Below are 18,701 nucleotides of genomic sequence, written 5' to 3' on the forward strand. Positions count from 1 at the left end.
ACACCTGGGGGAGCCTTGTCTCTGTGTCTGCTACTGCAGCTGTGCTTCTTTCAGGTGCCTCTAGAAATGCAACTGCACTGATGGGGGATTAATTGGTCTATAGAAGTGAAAATTTCTGGGGTTGGAATTCACCATGAAGGAGGGAGTAGACAGAGAACTCCACAGGGGCTTTTTTCTGCCCTGTATTTTCTACAAGAAAAAAGCAGACCTGAAGCATAGCTGCAACTAATGGGATCCTGAGCTGAACTTTGCAGCTTTCCCCTGTGACCGCGGCAGACTGACCGAAGCTCTGCTCTCGGATCTGGATGATTTCAGGGTGTGTCATTGATTTGTTCTGGATGGTAGCAATTCCTCTGACTTCACTGCAGTTTTTAAAAAAGGAGAGGTTTGTGTTTTTCATCCATTGCAAAATTGTGTTGACTGCATTGTCCCTGAAGTATAAATAATCTATGCCACTGATTTTTGTTGAGGAGAAAGCCAATCCAGCTTTAGTTCAGGCACTGCCAACTTGATATCTTTTTATTCCCCAGAAAAAAAAAATAATTCTTCAGTTCTGATTTCATAGAATTGGAAGTAAAATTTAGTTCTAATTTTAGAGCTAAAATTCTACCATTTTAGTTATACAGGCTCTGTTCATATCATGCTATAAAGAAAATGCAAGAACTTGAGTGTGCCTCTGTTGTTATTAAACATTCACCATTGTGGATAAAATTGGAGGGAGGAGGAAAAGCCAGGCTGAGCCAGAGTGTGTTCAAAAGTCCAAAAGGTCTCAGAAGCCAGTGTGCCTGGGAGAGTTTAAAAATGGGACACTGATGTCAAAGCCGTTTTGGTGCTTTCAGATGTGCCATGCTCAGAGTTCAAGGACCCTGGAGCCAAAATGAATGTCGTGGGTTGGGAACAGTTTATAACTTCAAATTGTCACTTAATTTTCTTGTTGTTATTGTCATGCAATTAAAGTCATGGCCATTGAGCAAAAAGATGAGGGGTTTTGATTGGATTTTTGGGTCTGTAATCGTTGCTGTGATGTGGCTGCCTGGAGGCAAGGACTTGCAAACTGATCTTTCCAATAGGAGGATTATAGCTGAGGAGGGACTGCTGGGTTTAGAGAAAGAAAAGTTTAAAGCTGTCATATAGTGGTTTCCACTCAGATGAAAAAGAAGAGGATTATAAAGCTTTTGTAAAAAAATAAAAAATAGGAAAAAAATAGCATTGTTAAAGGACTGACAATGGGAAAATCGCTCTTAGGGAAAAAATACTCTTGGGACTTACATTTTGAAAGGATGATTCCCCACAAGTAGAGGGTGAAGTGAGCTCCCAAAAGGCAGCTCTCAGGGCTGTGCATCTCTGAAATTCTGCTCCTGAGAGAATTTTTCTCATCTATACTGATGGCTGAGTTGTTATTGTAGGGGCTACTGTCAACAATGTAGCCCCTCTAATCTGACTCTGTGGCTGTGGACTTGAAATATTTTGTAGGTTATCCTTTCTGCCACTGCATTTTGGACCTTCACACTTCATGGTAAAAGGTCTCTCCTATCCTTGTTGAGGCTTGAAGGTGCTTTTTGCAGACAGAGGAGAGGTGGGACTGCCTCTGGGAGGTTGCTGGGCACAGGAGACTCATGGCTGGGGTGGAGAAGCAAGAAAATACGATAGAGAATATGGAAACTCAGAGCTATTTGACAAATGAGGGGAAATGCCTTCCTTCTTTCCATGTCCCCTTGATGCTGCCTTAGGCCATTGGGTCAGTAAAGGATTCAAATGTTCATTTCAGACCCTTGATACATTGTCAAGTTATCCCAAGTAGACAGGCCAGTCAGGTACCTGAGATGTGTAAACCCAGATTTGTTTCCATGCTCTTTTTGTGTGATTTACAGAGGACTATTTGTATTATTTACTCAGCTTTCTAAAGATCAGTGGTATTGCAGCATCTGAAGATTTTTTCTTTGGGTCTCTGAGTAGCCTATGTTTGACTTGGATCAAAACATAGAACAGTGTCACAGGCTCCAGTACTCCCTGGTAAGGGCCGAAGTGTTTAGTCCTGGCAAGTGTGAGACATCTCCATTTTGTCATTAAATTTCTGTGCATGATAGTATTTTAGAATACCACCTTCATAATAACAGCTTCTTTCCAGAGCATGTATGCATCAACTGGAAGGGTAATGGCTGTAATATTAATTGTTACAGAAATAAATATTTTTTTCACTTATTAGTAGAAATCAGATGATAAATCTGCATCACATTACTGCACAGCATGTGTGAGGCCAGGTTATAACCCTTGGCTAAAACACACACTCCACATTTAGTTTTAAGATGCAAAACTGGAAGTTGAATGCCTTTCTAATTTTTTGACAATGCTAATTGAATTACTGGGGCATTGTGAAACCTTGTGGAAAGACTATGTGGAAAGAAAGAAGCTTGGCTCAAGGACCTAAGCTGGCTGGCATCACTGGGGGTTGGCATTTCAGGAGCAGGTGGAGCTGCCAAAAGTTTGCAGACACTGTACTGAACATGGCTAAGGGACCAGGTTAGCATGGGAATCCTGCCTGGCTGACAGCCACAGGGACATGCAGGGTGCTCTTTGAGCTAATGTGGGCCAGGTAATGGAGAAGGCTGCTAAAATCCATGAGGTTGCAGGAAAGGTCGGGTCCGTCTGTGCCTTCCTAATGATGGTGAGGAAGCAGAAACACTGACCCAACCACACCAAACCCTCAGTTTGCTTCACACCAGGGATCACTGCTGTACAGCTGGCTATGGTTCTCTCTTTGAATTTGGCTTCTAAAATTCAAATGCTTTGGCTAGAAACGCTGTAGCTCAAGTCTGTGTCTCAGAGGACATTAGTCTGTAGAGACACTTGGCAGGACCACAGAATATCTGAATGTGGAGCAACTCGCTTTTTCATTTTGTAAACCCTTATGTAAACACATTGTTTAGATCACTGGGAGTTGATTGTTTAACTTTTCTCTGTAGAGTTTGAAAAGTAAGGACAGCAAAAAAAAAAAAAAAAAAGGCCAAAAGGAAAAAAACAAAACACTACTTGTTTTCCTGGTGTGCTCATGTAACACTTTCCAAATGTAAAAGCCTCTTAGGATATGGAAAACCAGCAACACTATTTATACTGCCTTTATGAAAAGACTGATCAAAGGAGCACAACTGTGCTTGGCTTTATTTAGCGTTGATGACTACATTAAGGTCAGGGTGCTTATTATTTTATTGAATTCAAAAGTTGTGGGCTCTGCAAAGCATAAAGCCGGCTGAGGCTCTGGTGTGTGCTCGATTTATATTGTATTATGTGCCATGTTATCACAACATGTTTTGTGCTCTGATGTCTGCATTTTTTTTGTCAGTCATTTGGAAAGTCTGTCTTGTGTTTGGGGCTTGTCTGTCTCTCTCTGCCCCTCTTTTTAATTTATTTTTTCCCCTTAAACCTTGCTGAAGGGTTGAGAATTAGGAAGATTCAACCTTGCTGGGAATGCATGAGTTTTCTCCATGGGAGAGAACTAATCCCAGCTGTGTTCAGCTGAGCAGCCAATTCCCTCAGTGCACAGGTGCAGAGGGGTTAAAAGAATTCATGTGCCCTGACTCATCCTGCCCAGCTGCTGTGGTCAAGCAGCTTTCTTGGACACCAGCAAGGCTCTGAAGATATTTGTGGAGTAAAAATAGGCACACAGAAAAGCCCAAAGACATGAGATAAGGGCAGTTTCTGCTGATTTCCCATATAGACATGATACCTTGTACCAAAATGTTTTCATGTGTTGTACAGATATGGGACAGAGTGTGGGATTATTGCCCTTCTTCTTGGGGTTAGGGAAGAAGTGCTCAGATGGAAAACTAAAAGGGTTAATGTTAAAATGGTGGTATGCCAACTGACTGCACAGCTGATTAAAGCTTTAAGGGGTGGATCAGATCCCAGACCAGAAATCTCACTAAAAAGCTTTGCATGGCTTTTTATGGGAGCTATTGTCTCTTTTTCTGCATACAGGGTAGTGACACAGCTTTTGTTCTGTCCTGTGGACAGTGGCAGTGAGCAGGCAACACAGTCCAGCTCTCAATATTGCTGGCGTGGGACAGCAGCCTTTTGGCATGGCATAGTTCAGCATTTTATTGTTGAGATTTCTCCTTTTGTAACTGCTGGTCACGTTGGTGGTGAAAGCAGTGCAGCTTTTAATGCAGACAAAAGCAGTTCTTATGTGCTAGGCAAGTTTGAAATAGTCAGGTTTTCCCACGTTCTCTGGACTCCAGAGGTTGGCTGTGATTTCTGGACCCCCACTCCTCCTCCAGTGGTCCCATTTCTCTCTTTATAGATAAGTTACTGTTTTTATTACCTTCATTTAGTTTCTGGGGAGTTCTATCTCCTTTTTTTTTCTCTTCTTTAATTGCCTTTTCCCTAGTTGTAGTTTGACCTTATCACCTGCTTGGCAGTAAAGATGATATGTGACCCTGAAAATGGAAGGTGAATCATTCTTTCCTAGTCTACTCTTGCACATTTAGGCAGCAGGGGCCATGGTGGGTCCTGTTGGCTGCCTGGCAGAGCTCTCCTGCTGCTGGATTTGGTGAGGGCGGAGCCCAGCTGATCCACAGCCTGCCTACCTTAGCCCTGGTCAGATGAGCACCTGGAGGTGCTTAAGAGCTTCTCATTTTCCAAACACTGAAGACTTTGTTCACGCTAAAACTGGCAACTGCTGCAGTAACAACAGTTCACGTGGCATGTGGGATCTGGGAATTTTCCCCTTGATCATTTGGAAGGTGGGCTGGTAGTCAGGACCTTGGCAGAACTGCAGATGTCCCTGCATTTTTTCTGTCACATCTTTGCATCTGTGCATCTCTGCATGTCTTTGAGTACCAGAGCTGCACTGACACCTTGCCTGCCCTCCTGTGAGAAGATTAAAGGTCAGCCCTGGATTCTGGGAGCTGCAGATCTGCTTCTGGTGCTCCTGTCATGATGTCAAAGACAAAAGATGGAGCTGAGCTGTACGGATGTGGGTTGTGTGTGGTCCTGACTGCTGCAGAGTGGAGCACATTCAAAAGCTGGGCTTGCCCTCAGTGTCTGCAGGGGGAGGGATTCACAGCAAGTGCCTGTAGAGCTCTGGTCTTGCAGCTATATCCTTGCACAGCTTTGGTGTAAGAGATTAATGCACTTTCAGTGCTGTGAGGTCGTGATTTGATTTAATTTATTTCGCATTGAACTCATTAACTGCTCTCTGTCATGCATATTTTTGACCAGCAGTGAGCAAACTGTGGTGTGGGTGCCAAGGATGTGTTAGCAGACTCTGAGCAGTGTGTAAAAGGGTACAATGGGATGAGTGGGGAGACACTTGCAAGCTCCTGACTTCCACTCAGTTTCCTCAGCAGGCTTCACTGCTCATCTGGGGATGAAATGCAGGGTCTGGCACTCAAGTCTGCAGGGGTGCTTGACCCATCTTGGAGGTGTCATTAATGATATAAAGCAAGTGTTCAACTGCAGCCATCATTTCCTTAGGTTGAGAATCTCAGTTTTGAATTCTTTGTGACAGGATCTGTGAAAGTACAAAAGAAATTAATAAACTGAGTAAATCAATAAGTCAGTAAATCTAATAGGGATTTAAGGTCTACCCTCCCTTCATTGAATTTGAGTAATGATGATTATATATGAGTTTCAACTGCCAAGTTTGGACTTGTATCCAGACTGCTACTTCAAGCCTCAATAGTCTTGGCTTTTAGCTTCTGGACCAGATCCAGTACATTAGGATTAATATATATATATATGTATTGGCACATGTAAATAGACCTTAAAATATGGTAGCTATTGGTGTGCTCTGTTCACAGCTCTGTTTCGAATATATGCACCAAGGTCTTGATTTTTAGATAAAACTGAATAAACTGGAAGAGGTGACAAAATTTTATGTGCAGCAAATGGCTTTTGTGACCTATTTTGGAGAGAGCTGGGAGTTTTATGCTGGCAGCTGCTGGACAATACTGGCCTCCTGTCCAAAGAACTGACTTAGGAAGGTAAGTAGAATGTATTAAACAAGTTGAAAAATGAAAGTGAAATGGCACAAAAATATATTAAAAACTTTGGTGTGATAGCTCTTTTCTTTATAAGAATTCAATTATTAGGTAAATCAGATGACTGTTGCTTTGCTGAAGGCAAGTGTCTCTAGGTGGTAAATTGTCCTCAGTCCCTCCAAGTTTTAGATTTTTTTTTTTTTTTTTTTTTCTCAAATGGTGAAAGCAATACCTTTTGCAAACTGAATTTTGCCTGTGGCAACACCTCTAAGGCATCAACTTCAAGCATGGTCCAGAGCTAATTAAATCAAAGACTATTGATCAAATAGTTGGCCTCATGCTTTGGCTTTGCCTTCTCCTTGCTTGAACAAGGAGCTGCCTTGAAATCCTGACATCTGCTAATGTGCTTAGAACTAGGGAGGGAGAGAAGAACTTGTGCCTCTATTCCCTTGCAGAAAATGTGAAAATATGGGGGGAACTGAGGAGAAAAACATGTGGAGAAGAGGGCTAACCTCTAAACTGGGATATAGACTGGGTTTTTCAAGGGCCAGGGGCATGTGAAGAGCTGACAGCATCTTTCTTCTGTTCGCCAGCACATTTCCATAGGATCCATGCCAAAAACTTCCCCAAAGTGAGGGACTTTAGTCCTAGCCACTACAAGAAAGGCTTTGTGAGTACAGTGCTGTCCCTTGTCCCTTCTTGCTTTCTATGTCACAGGCAGCTTAGGCCAGCTCTGGTTTTGGGAACATGTAGTGTCTCACATGAAAAATGCAGAAACATCTGTAGCAGGGCTATTCTGCTTGGTCAAATGAAACAGAAGTTTGTGAACAGTATGATGAGAAGACAGAGCTTGTACTGGCTCAGTACTTTCAAAGTAGTAAAGAGCTTTCTGTTTATCTGCATGGAGTATGTGTGGTTTATGTATGTACAAGAAAAATGGAAAATCCAGTAGAATGCATCAAATTTAATCAAACTTTTGGAGTTTGATAATAATTTTGATAAATGTAATGGTTAGGATAACAACTGTTTTGATTTTAAAATAACCTATAACTTTCATTAATATCTGTATCGTTGTTGTGCATTTAATGCCAAGCTTTAAGTCCTGTAGTATTTTACATACAACATGTGTTGTGTTAATCATCCAGACCCCAGACTTTGAGCTGGCACACCTGAACTGCAGGTAACCAAATCAATTGCCCAGCACACTGCAGAATTTTTTATGGGTAGGTGTTTCTGTATTTGATCAATGTGAGAGCACATCTCCCATTAATAATTTTTATTTGTGTGGGATAACAACTGCCACAATATTTCAGAGTAAAGGCTGAAGCAGCCTAATTTTAAGAGTTTGCATATAACAGATGATGCTGTTAATAGCATCTTGGCATCAAGATAATACCAAAGAAAAAGGAGATGATCAACAGGTGCCCATCCTTTTGGTTTTGGTATTTTTCATTTTTTGTTTTTAATACCTCATTCCTAATGCATAATGGGGGTGGTGCCATCATTGTTATGGAAAAGGGGCACAATGGCAATTGAAATGGAAGTCTTTTGTTTCTGGGATGCATGTGGTTGCTGAAGTGTCTCTTCTTGTGCTCAGTGGAAATTTGCTGAGATTATCTGATGTGTGTGACTTCTACAAGCACAGCCAGTGGAGACTATGTTTTTTGGTGCTTCTCATCTGAATAAACACCAACAAATAGGACCCACAAATCGAATTTATAGTTGAACTCAAAAGCCTTGGGGAACTGGTGGTGGTGTTGGAAATTTCTGTCTTCAGATAAGTTGGTATTATGCTGAATTGCTTTAATTTTGGCTGGTAGGGAGGGTGTGGACCCAAAACCTCCTTGCTGCAGAAGGTTAGTATTAAGTGAGAAGAAAGTGGAAGCTGGAAGTCCCTGGGGCAGTTATTGCAGTGCTGGGTGTCAGGGCTGAGAGCTCCTGTCCTGGCTGGTAGGAAGGAGAGTCTTGTGCCTCCTGATGAATGATGGATGTGTCTCTAAAGAAAGACACTATGCTCTTCTAGGGAAAGCTTTTCAAAGAGCTGTGAAGGAGCAGCAGTGGCTCAGAGCCATTACTATGCTCCAGGAAGGAAATCCTGGTCCTACAGGGCAGGTGGCAAAAAGCCCACTGACTTCTGGGGGAGAGGGTGAGGGTTTGTCAGGGTTACTGCTAGAGCTGGGGGTGGATGAGGACATAGGGCAGCCTTATGGCTGCTGTAGGGTTGCAGTGGCCAGGGAGGATTGAAAATAGCACTGTGTTGATGTGCCCATGGCAGAGCTACTTGGCATAGACATGTACAGTCTCAGCTTTGCATGAGGGCTGTCTTAATGCCCTTCTGTGTTGCTAAAGGAGCAGAAATGTCCTGCTACAAGGATGTGATCCAGCCCCCTGCTTGTCCAACAAAGAAATTTTTGTTGCTAAACAAAAGGCTTTCTTAGGAAATATATAGATGCCCAGAGTTTGAATTTATGCTTTTCTTTCTGGAATGAGTCATTGCACTGGTTTTTAATAGACACCCTCTGGATTTATGTAGCTGCTGCTCAAATTAAACTCTGATCCAGTGTGTGAAATAAGATTCAGTAGTTGTCATGCTCTGCTTCTGTCCTGACACTTGCAGAGGATTGCTGGTTAAAGTCTGCTTCTGGCTTTTTCTGTGCAGATAGCAGTTACTAAATACATTACAGAGCATCCTCCTGCCAGGTGACACTGGCTGTCTGCATGTGTTGCACCTTGATGTTTTTTAAGCAAACATCGAATACCTGCTAGCTTGTTGGTTGCATTTCATTTAATTGAATTCAGTCTTATGTGAGAACATGCTGACAAGTCCAATCAATACAATCAGTGAAAGTGTAGGAAGAGGAGAGGAAGGAAATCAGCTATATGACATGTTATAAACTAATAACGAAGTTGTTGTGATGATTTGTAATGGTAATTTTTAGTTCCCCTTACCCTCTGTCAGAACTTGTTTGGGTTTTTTTTTTTTTCCCTCCCCTTAGTTGCTGCCAGGTTCTGCCCTGAAATTCAGAATTATGATTTGTCACACCTTTGGAACAAGCAGTGCTGATTCCCTTGGGGAGGGGAAGTGAGCTGGAAGAGCTGGTGGAATAGCTGGATGCTTTGGGTGGGGCAGTGATCAGAGGAGGAGCAGAAGAGGAAGGGGGACTGAGGTTGTAGGGAGTGCCAGTGGTGCTGAGCCCTCGGATGCATCCCTGCTGGTCTCTGCTGTAAGTAAACCTGCATGTAAAGCAGAAAAATGGAAATCAGAAAAAAGGGAGATTTCTTATGCTGCTATTGACTTTGACTTTCTTTACTTTTTTGATTTTTTTTTTTTTTAAGAACCAAAAGCTTATCTGCCAAGTAAACCCGCTCTTTAAGAAGCAGGGATGGGCAGGAACTCTTGGAATTAAAATCTGTGAGCCTTGCAGTCTGCTTCTTTGCCCTTTGCATATCTTGTGAGGGTTTGTACACTTTGTTTTGCTTGACAGCCTATCTGCATCTATGAGGGAGGGTTTGCCTCTGGCTAGTGTGCCCTTTGCATTAAATTAAGCAATCCCCACTTCTCTGTCCTGTGAAAGTTGAACTGGAACAGCTGTACAGCTCATCTGTAGTACAGCAACTATTTTTTATCCTCTTTACTTTTTTTACTGCAGCTTTTGTTTTTGTTTTCTGCATCTTCTCTTGTGTGTCTGTCTTCCATCCCCTTGTGCTGTCGCTGTTGAATATTCAAACTCTTGATCTGCACATGAGCTGAAAATCATTATTGCTTTGAACTTACAAATGAATTAAGTGAATTCCCACATCCACCGCAGGAAAGGAAAATATTCAGTTTGAAATATAATTTGGAGCCTATAGGAAAATGCATCTGATGAAGTTTGTGCTAATTCTATAGCTTCAGTAGCAAAGCACCAGCTCTGTTATCATCAAGAGTATTGAGTGTAAGCTCTGTATTTTCATAGTAACTCAGTATGGCTAATTAGTTTTAAGGCTCTTTGAAGAAGCCGATGTATTGACTAAATAAGCTCTTATTTTTCAAAGCAACTAAAGGCATTCTTAATTTACAGAGCAGATAGTTGTAAAACTGCCTTTGGTTTGCATACTAGGAGCCAGTGTGAAGCCTGAGTGTGCTTGGAATCAAGCTTATTCCTGTGCTGTCTGCCAGAGTTGGTGTCAGTGTGCTCGAGGGAGGTTTCTGGGTCTTTGGCACAGTAGCACAGCATAAATGTGTGCCACTGGAGTGGATGTACCCAGGAGCAGGATGTCATGTAATGACTGCCTCTGCATCATTGAAATTGGGGGCAGTATTACCAGTCTGTTCCCTGTTTGCAGGCAGGTTGGATCCAATAATGAAGAGCAGCTTTGAGTTTCTATCCAGATGACATGGCTAATCCTAAGGCATGTATAAAGCGGCCATAGTTATTAGGAGATTTGTGGCTTTGAAAGTTCGGATTCCCTTAGTGCAGTTTGTTAATGGCAAGGATTTGTGGTAAGTGAATAATAGATGAAAGTCATCAAAAGGCTTACAGGGGATTTCTTGTGACGTGGTGCTGGTCTGTCTCATGCCAGAGCTGCAGAATTCTGGGTGGATCGTAAAATCTTAAAAAAAGGAGGAAAAAAAAAAAAAAAAAGGAAATTTAAAAAAGGAGGGCAGTCATTCCTGTTTTGTGTCACTTTGGATGACCAAGTTGATGGTGTGATGCATTGGGAAATATAGACACAGTGCAGAGTGCTGTATGCTTAATTCCCTTGACTCTGGCTTTTCCATGGGCTGGCAATGCCCCAACAGCAAAACAGACCCTTCATAGCCCCAGGGTCTGGCAGCTGGCAGGGAAGGGATGCCCCTGGCCATCTTCCCTTCTGCACTGTGCAAGGTGAGCAGGGCTGATGCTGCACCTCTTCACCATCTGGCAGAGCTCTTGGCTGGGCTCCCAGGAGTATTTCCACCTGTAATGCCTCTGGTATCACAGTGCCAAACATTTCCTACAAGCCAGGAGCTGCTGGGCAGCAACCTCAGTGGGGTCTGCAGTTCTGGGTGATGCCTCTCCTATGGGACTGTCCCTCAGTGCTTGCGCCAGGGATTTTACTCAGCTGGGGTGGTGTACAGCAGTGCCTGTCCTTACCTGCTTCTGTGGTCATAGATTTGGCCCCTGTCACTGGGCTGGTGCATCTGCAGATACCTTTTGGATCAGCCCCTACTCAGAGCCCAGGGCAGGGTTGCAGGCAGCTGCTCCTGAGTCCACAAATGGACTCAGGAACACAAATGAGTGAACAGCTCTCCCTGTTGTCATGGTTTAATAGAGATGTGAGGCAGAAAAAAGTTGGGCAGAAAAGCTGTGGGATGGTATCCTGATGTGGAATGAAGTGTGAGAGCCTGTGACCTCCATTTTTTATAATTTAATAATAATAAAAAAAAAAGGCGTTTAGCTCTTCTGTCATGTTCCAAGTTGAATTGCACCTGTGTTGTATTTGGCAGCATCTAATGAAGCAACAACTTGGGGCAAATCCTGATGGGTTTTGGCTGCAGAAGCGGCTGGGGAAGATTGATTTGATGCTGGGAAAAGCCACAGTTATGTGAATAGCTGCAGAAAACAGAGTCCTATCCACCCTCCTGACTGTTGAAATAATTTTCACTTCCAGGGGTGTTGGTGAAGAGTGTTGCAAGGCAGTTTCTATGATTTTAGTCCCCATCGTGTCCTGCCAGAGGGATACTCATGTTTTGTAGCTGGAGCGTAGTTACAACAGCCAGCAAAATCTGTATTAAATCCAGAAACTCCACTGTGTGCAAAGCATTTGTTGGGAAGTTGAAGTCATCTGCAAGCTCTAATCCATGGGCCCTCCAAGGAGGGCATGTCTGTCTTGTTTGTGTTGCAAAATCGAGTGAAAGTTGGGAAATGTTTATGGCTACTGCCATGTGTGTTCCTTAATTCTTCTTCCTTTTGGCTTCATACAAACTCACTGTGGTAAAAACAGAAAGTGAGGATGTAATTAGAAGCTGGTTTATGTGAGGATCCATGGAAAGAAGCAAACTCCCTACAAGTAGATAGGCACATGTATATCTGGCATAGTTCAATTCCTGCCTTGCAGGCTGCTTTGTTGCAGAGACCTGCTGTAGTTCCTAAGTTTACTTGAGCATTTGATTTTAGGGATGTGCAGTGTCAGTGGAGGTGTCATCCTGGGGGCAGTTAGCACCTCTGAGCAGGTGTGACACCTGGGTCAGTGACAGCCTCAGCAACTTGGTAGATCCTGCTCCTTTGCTGGTGATCTGCTTCCAGCTGGAAATCCTGAGCATCCGTTGGTGAAGTGCCTGAACTCAAAGCAGTGCACTTGCCTGGGCAGAAGTAACCTCAGCCCCATCACTGGGCAGCTCTCTGGGAAATGTTTGTTCTCACGGGGAATTGTAAAACTGAATGAGTGTCAGCACGGTTTGCTTGTTTTAGAGAGGGTGAGTCATTTATTCTGGCCAAACGGCAGAAATATCAAAGATGTGTTTAAGCAGTGGGAGAGAAAAGGGGTTTGGTGTGACTGACGGAAACTGTTGAGCAAGAGATGGTGCTTTGTGCAGGGTTATTATGGTTGGAAACCTGTCGCAGCACGCAGGGGAAGCACGGTTCAGCAAGCCCATAGTCAAAGCCCAAAGCAGTTCATCCCCAGGATTTACTGTGTGCACAACCAGTCCCACCACAGAGAACAAAACAGCGATGTTAAATAGCTAAATAAACCTCCTGTCCCTGCGGGCAATGGCCTTCAAAAGGCAAAATTACTCTTTGCAAGAGTGGATGCAAATGAAAGGAGACACTGATGGGCTGGTGGGGAGCACTAAGTCTGGGCAGCCTGTAAGTGTCGTGGTGGTGGGTGATGGCATCACTGGGCATGTTGAGAGTCTCATCACTTTTGGAAAATTCACTCCTTTCCCCCTCTTTCTTGGGCCAAGCTGTCCTAGGCATACACAAAAAGTAATGTGTGTAGGGGTACATTTGTACGAGTTAAGGTTTCTTGCAGTGTTCTCAGATCATGCTTTCCAACTTTTCCCCTTCTCTGAACAAGGGTTCGGTTTTCCATTTTGCTGTTAGTGAAGAGCTGAATTTCTCATCTCAAATGCATGTTTCTGGCTTCATAGTCGAATTGCAAGATCTAGGGATGCTGAATAACAGATATTACTCTCTCCCAGAAAGGAGGAAGCAGTTGATTTAAGTAGGTAACATTTTCAGTATTAGGAAGAGTCCTGGAAAATGCTCAAAGCCAAGTGATCTTCTGAAGGCGAGTAGCCCTTGCTGCTGGAATTGGCCCCTTCAAATAAATCTGAGAGCTGTGAATTTGTTCCTTCCCTATCTGCCCCCCAGCAGTTGCAGGGTTATTTGAAGCCTGGCCTCTCTCTGTTAATAGGGCTCCTCTCAGGAGCTCAAGTGAGCCTGCAATAGCATTGGAAATAAGTCTCTTCTAACCCAGCATACTGCTTCCTGCTGTAAAATAGACTTGATTAAATTTTCTGGCTCTCATTTTCATTGCTTGCAGACATCCAAACCTTCACTTCTCAGTGGAAAGAGGTACATTGGGAATTGCAACTAATGTTAAAACATAAATAATGTGATTTGCCAAAACAATGTTGCAGAGATTGTTATTTTGTTTTGTTTCATATTTTTTTAAATTCTCCCCCTTTTTAAAATACCATTGTGGAATGTTTCTGGTGGAATAAAAGGTATTTCAGTGAGAAGTGTTTGTTCTCTTACCTTTTGGGAATTTGTGATAATTTCTGCATGGGGAAAAACAGGCATTTTTATTCCAAAGGGGTGATCTCGCCTCCCAGAAGCAGCCTGCATCTGCCACTAACACTTCCCTGTGCTGCTGTAGCAGCACTGGCTGGGGGCAGATTCAGACCCCATGGTCTTGCAGCCCTCCCACCAGTAAGCTTGGCACCAGGGAGTTGTCAAAGTCACACATGGAAATTTTTGTGGCATCCTCCCTGGCAGCTCTGTCTGTGCAAAAATCCTGGATTACGGTAAAGAATATCGTCTGTGCTGAACTTCTCATTTAATTTTAGGTACAAACCATTTCTCTCCGGTTAAATCTATTCCTGGCTGTCACTGCTTCCTGGTGTGATTTGAAACCGGGGGCAGAATTAGATAAAAGATTTGCAGGGAGGAAGAGGGAAGGATGTGAGCTGGATGCTTAGAAAGAGGTTGCTTTAGAGGGGTGATCCTAAAATAGCATGGAGGAAAGGCAGGAAGCCCTGGAAATAGGATGGTGAGGTGTAAACACAGTGACAAGATTTGGGAATTCAGGGTGAAGTGGCAGCAGCATCACACACTGAAGGTACTTTGTACGTGGGTCATGCATGGATGGCTTTTGACCCTCTTCCTCCTTCTTTCATGAGAGGCATGTGTGCTTTCCAGCTGGGTGGTTTGTTTTGGACACTGCTCTCAGGCACATGGTGTGATTCTTGGGCTTGTGTCCTGTGCAGGACCAGAAGTTTTACTTAAGGATTCATGTTGGATCCTTTCCAACTCAGAAAGTTGGGAACCTCCAGCTCTGAGTGTTCTATGATTCTGCTCCATGTTTTTGCAAATGAGTACTTGTTTGAGCTTTCTAGTATGGAGTGAGTCTTATACATTGGTAGGAACAATATATAGTGCAGGAAAGAGCTCGTCCACCTCTGGGCTTCCAGAGGAAGAGAAATTGGTGCCTCCATTGGGTAAAAGCACAGAAAAGGTGTAAAACTCGACCTGTCTCTTACGTGCTCAGTGAAACATCAGCTGTACAGGGGCCATTGGAAACTGGGAGCAATTGCACAGGACAACTTTGGAGCTTCCAGGATCTTGTATTCTGAAGGAAGTTACTGCAGGGGGAGAGACTTTGTCTGAACAGCAGTAACACAGCATGGGTCACTCAGTAAACACAGGTGATAATGCCCATGTGAAACTTGGTATCATTTTGACCTGTTACACCCAAAGTTTTTGTAATTTTTGAACTGGTAACTAGCCACTTTATATTGTTTACTATATTGTGACTGGAAGTTATATTTGTAAATGTGGCTGCACATCCAACTAAATGTCTGTTTGCAGCAGAGCTATGAACTAACAAATTGGAGCCAGGATGGTTTTTAGATTAGCCCATTTCTGTTTGCATACTCTGCCACTAACCAAGGAACAATGAAAATTTGGCTCCTTAACACCCAATTAGTCTGTCTGTAGGACCCAAACCCAAAAAACACCATGTATTTATGTCTATTATGACTTGTAAATGCAGATGTGGGAGTTGTATGTTTAGTAAGATCAGGACCTCTGTAAAGCTTGAGTCCAAAATCTCTGCAGTCTGAATGCACCGTCACTGCTCTGCCTTGCCAGCACAGCAACACATCAGCTAATCCCAAAGGATTTTATGATGTCTGCAGTTGCAAAATCTGCAAGGTTTGGGATGTCCATCCGGGCTTTGAGAGATCCTCAGGTGTGGAGAACTTCCATTTATATCCTTTATTCATGTGCAGTGTAATTTGGAGGTCCCCTAGGTGCTCTGCTTGTTGTTCTCCCAAAGCCCTGGATGCTTTGGAAGCATGTCAACAATGTGCAGGGCAGAAGTGTGTGTTTTGTGCTGTGCCAGCATGATTGAAATCATCTAGCCTGTCTTCTCTCTACACCTGTGGTGGGGATGTGATTCAGCTGGGCTTCCTTGTGTGTGGAGTGGGTGTCTGTCCTTTGGGCTTCAGAACTGGAAGCTGTGAATGCCATGCAGCCAAAGCCAAACACTGCTCCTGCCTGTGCAGTGTGCAGCTCCCTTGCCCTGGGCTGTGGCTGCATGCATCTCTCAGCCCTTTTTAGGTGACAGCTGTTGGTAGGAGTGGGAGTGTGGTACCCTCCCACTGCCATTCTTTTCCTGTCCCTGCCTCTGCGCCCCTGGGACCAGGTGAGGGTGTCTGCTGTGTTTAAAATCCTCATCTTGAGGACAGAATTTTAAAAAAATTCCTGTGGCTGGGTTATTTTCAAGCTGGATGGGTTCCCTCCTTGGGTTCATTTGTACTGTTGCCCATATGACTATGCCAGCACCTGAGCAGGGAGGATATGGGGTGGGAAGAAAGTCGTGGTGTTGTTTGGTGTAGGTTGATCCCAGATATAAGGTGATTGTGAAACTGCAATATTTAAATCCAGTGGCTTCACCACCTCAGACCTTACAGCAACAGTGGGATGCTGTGTTGTTGGCCCTATCTTTCCATGGAAATACTTGCCTAAGGTGCTGTCAGGGATGTGGAGCACAGGAAGAGGAAAGGAATTCAGTCCTCCCAATTTCAAAGCCACATCATTGCATTGATACCAGGTGGAGTGAGGTGTCTCACCAAGCTTTGTCTTGGTCCTGTGTCACAACTCCATCTTCCAGAAAAAGCTGTAGGAAGGCATGAAATCCATGAAAGTACAGCAGCAATCCTGCCTCCACTCTCTTTCACCACTCCTGGGAGTTCAGGATTTCACAGGGTGCAAGGAGGTCTTGCCCAAGGCCTTCTGCCAACCTTACCAAATATACCTTGTAATGTAACTTCCAAACTTGTTTTTCTTTCTTCAAATTTTTGCTAAATCTAGTTGCATTCTTTGCTATAAATTTAATTGTGAAAAACATGCCATAGACAAAAACACTGGCTTCAGAGTTTTGTTTGTCAGAAAGCTGCCAGGGAGCTGTGGCCTCTGTGAGACTTAGGGGTGTTGTTTCTTAACCTTGCCCACAAGTTGAGGGCTGAGGATTGCTCATCCTGGAAAGGGAGATGGCAGTACCTTCTGTGTTCCCTGTTTGAATGCTCTCCCTGGGTGTGATTAGTAGCTGAGCTCCATGACTGACTTCTCCTTTGCCCTTTCTGCCTTCCCTCATGTTTATTAAAGGAGGCAGAGAACATTGTGTCCCTTGTGTGTGCCATTGCTTGCAGAGCCTGGGGCAGGAAAGGGCTTGTTGGTGTTGAGATTTTGGATTGATGCTCATTCCTGGTGTGCTTCAGCTCTGTGCCCAAGACTATGTTGAAGTAACAGCCAGGTTTGCCAACACCATTGCTTTCTGCTAAGATAAATTATAGCTGGAGAGCTTAATCTTCCAAGGAGGTGAATGAGAGGACTGGTCATTGGGTGTCTTTGCAGATCTCAGGAAGTGGAATCTCTTGCATGCTTGGATGCAGCAAAGTTTGCCCAGGTCTTTGTAGGTCGATATTCCTTTCTGCTTGCAGACATTAAGGCAGGTTTGACTCTGGCTGAAGACGTGGCAATCTGTGGAAAATTGCCATTGGCGCTTGCCAAAATCAGTCCTTAGTGGGATGGATGTTCTTGCACAGTGAGGGTAGTGAGGTAAGGGTTTCATCAGGATCCATCAGTCACTATCTGTTAGTCATTAATTTACCTTACCTGAAAAGCAAGTTAGTTCATTTGCAGGTGTCATGGAGAAATGTTAAGTTTAGCTTTTAAAATCCCCCTTGGGGCTGGAGGTTTCAGTTCTGCGAGGATCTGCACTGCCCTTCATCTTTCCAGCCTGAAGAAGATTGAGTTTCAAGACATTTTACCATGCCAAAGTCCTTCAGAGAAGAGCATAAAAATTAGTAGTCTGTCTGTCCTGCAAAGGACATTATAGGTCCCAGGAGGGCTAGGCAGGGGCTCTGCAAGTGATTGTCTCGACTGAGGTTTCTGCTTGGTGAGCAGCTGGCTGACGAGATGTCAGTGATGCTCTGTGTGTATCATTTCCAAAGCACTTTCTGATCTGTCAGGATGAAGATTTCTGGAGAAATGCTAAATAGTGTTATTAGTGTAAAATAAACATACTTCAATATTTCTGACCCTAAAGTGGATCCAGATGCTTTCTTACGGATGCTGGATCTGCTTTGATTTTTCCATGGCTCAGTGTGGCTGTCTGTATTTGTTCAAGTGAGATAGGATGTGATAGAGAGCAAGTCAGTAAACCTTTATATTTGTACATGCACACACTCAAATATATATGTGTGTGTGTGTGTTTGTGTGTGAAAAACCAAAATTACTGTCTTAGTCTAAGACACTATTTCTGAGTCTGACACTTCACGTGTGTGCCAAGGAAGTTGGAATAAACTCAGTGAGTTTATCAGTTTTTATGATCCCAGCAGTCAGTTCAGCTGTGTAGGGGAGAAATGGGATTTGGCTGAATAACTCCAGATAGTCTCCCAAGGAAGTGAATGTGTGTCTCTGTCTTTATAGCTCTGATACAAAAAGGGTATTAAACGTCCCTTGATACCAGCTACAGGTTGCATTTTCCAGCCTGTGGTTGAGCTTTGCAACAGATAACTTTCCAGCTCTGTTTCAAGTGTAAAACAGTTTTCCTCTGGTTTTAAGGAATATTAACATTTTCATGGTTTCTCTGCTTCAGAGAAGAGCAAGTCTGCCCACTGCTTAAGGGTTACCTTTTATATGGCTTGGGGTTTTACCAGCACTGGTGCCAGGGTGAGATCAAAGCAGGAGAGGCAGCTGGGTGGTCTTTCCTTCTGCCAGTGGAAAATATTTCTAAGCCAGTATTTCAGTGATTATTTTTTTGATCCTGTTTGTGGAGATGATGCTGCAGTGTCTGAGGGGACTCCGAGCTGTGCCAGGGCGATTTGACACTACTGTGCAAAGACTGGAAAATACAGAAAGTGTAGGTGGGTGTTCTGCTGGTAAAATGTTTTGATTTGGTAACTGATACTAACAGATATATGATCAGCTAGTAAAATCTCCTGCATTCTTAATATCAGTAATAATAAGA

General features: G+C 43.6%; 1 protein-coding gene across 5 annotated transcripts in view; it reads left to right on the forward strand.

The window, feature by feature from the left end:
• Positions 1-18,701, forward strand: part of PDZD2 (PDZ domain containing 2) — a 200,083-nt gene that overhangs the window by 108,837 nt on the left and 72,545 nt on the right. The window contains exon 1 of one of the 5 annotated variants that reach the window (XM_079329869.1): positions 5,909-5,981. The exons of the other annotated variants lie outside the window; for them this stretch is intronic. Coding sequence (XP_079185995.1) covers positions 5,926-5,981 — 56 coding nt within the window. The 5' untranslated portion in view covers positions 5,909-5,925. Of the gene's footprint in view, positions 1-5,908; positions 5,982-18,701 lie in introns of those variants that run through there. 5 annotated transcript variants of the gene reach the window in all.

This window comes from Erithacus rubecula (genome assembly GCF_903797595.1).
Source record: "Erithacus rubecula genome assembly, chromosome: Z".
In the NCBI taxonomy this organism is placed as follows: domain Eukaryota; kingdom Metazoa; phylum Chordata; class Aves; order Passeriformes; family Muscicapidae; genus Erithacus; species Erithacus rubecula.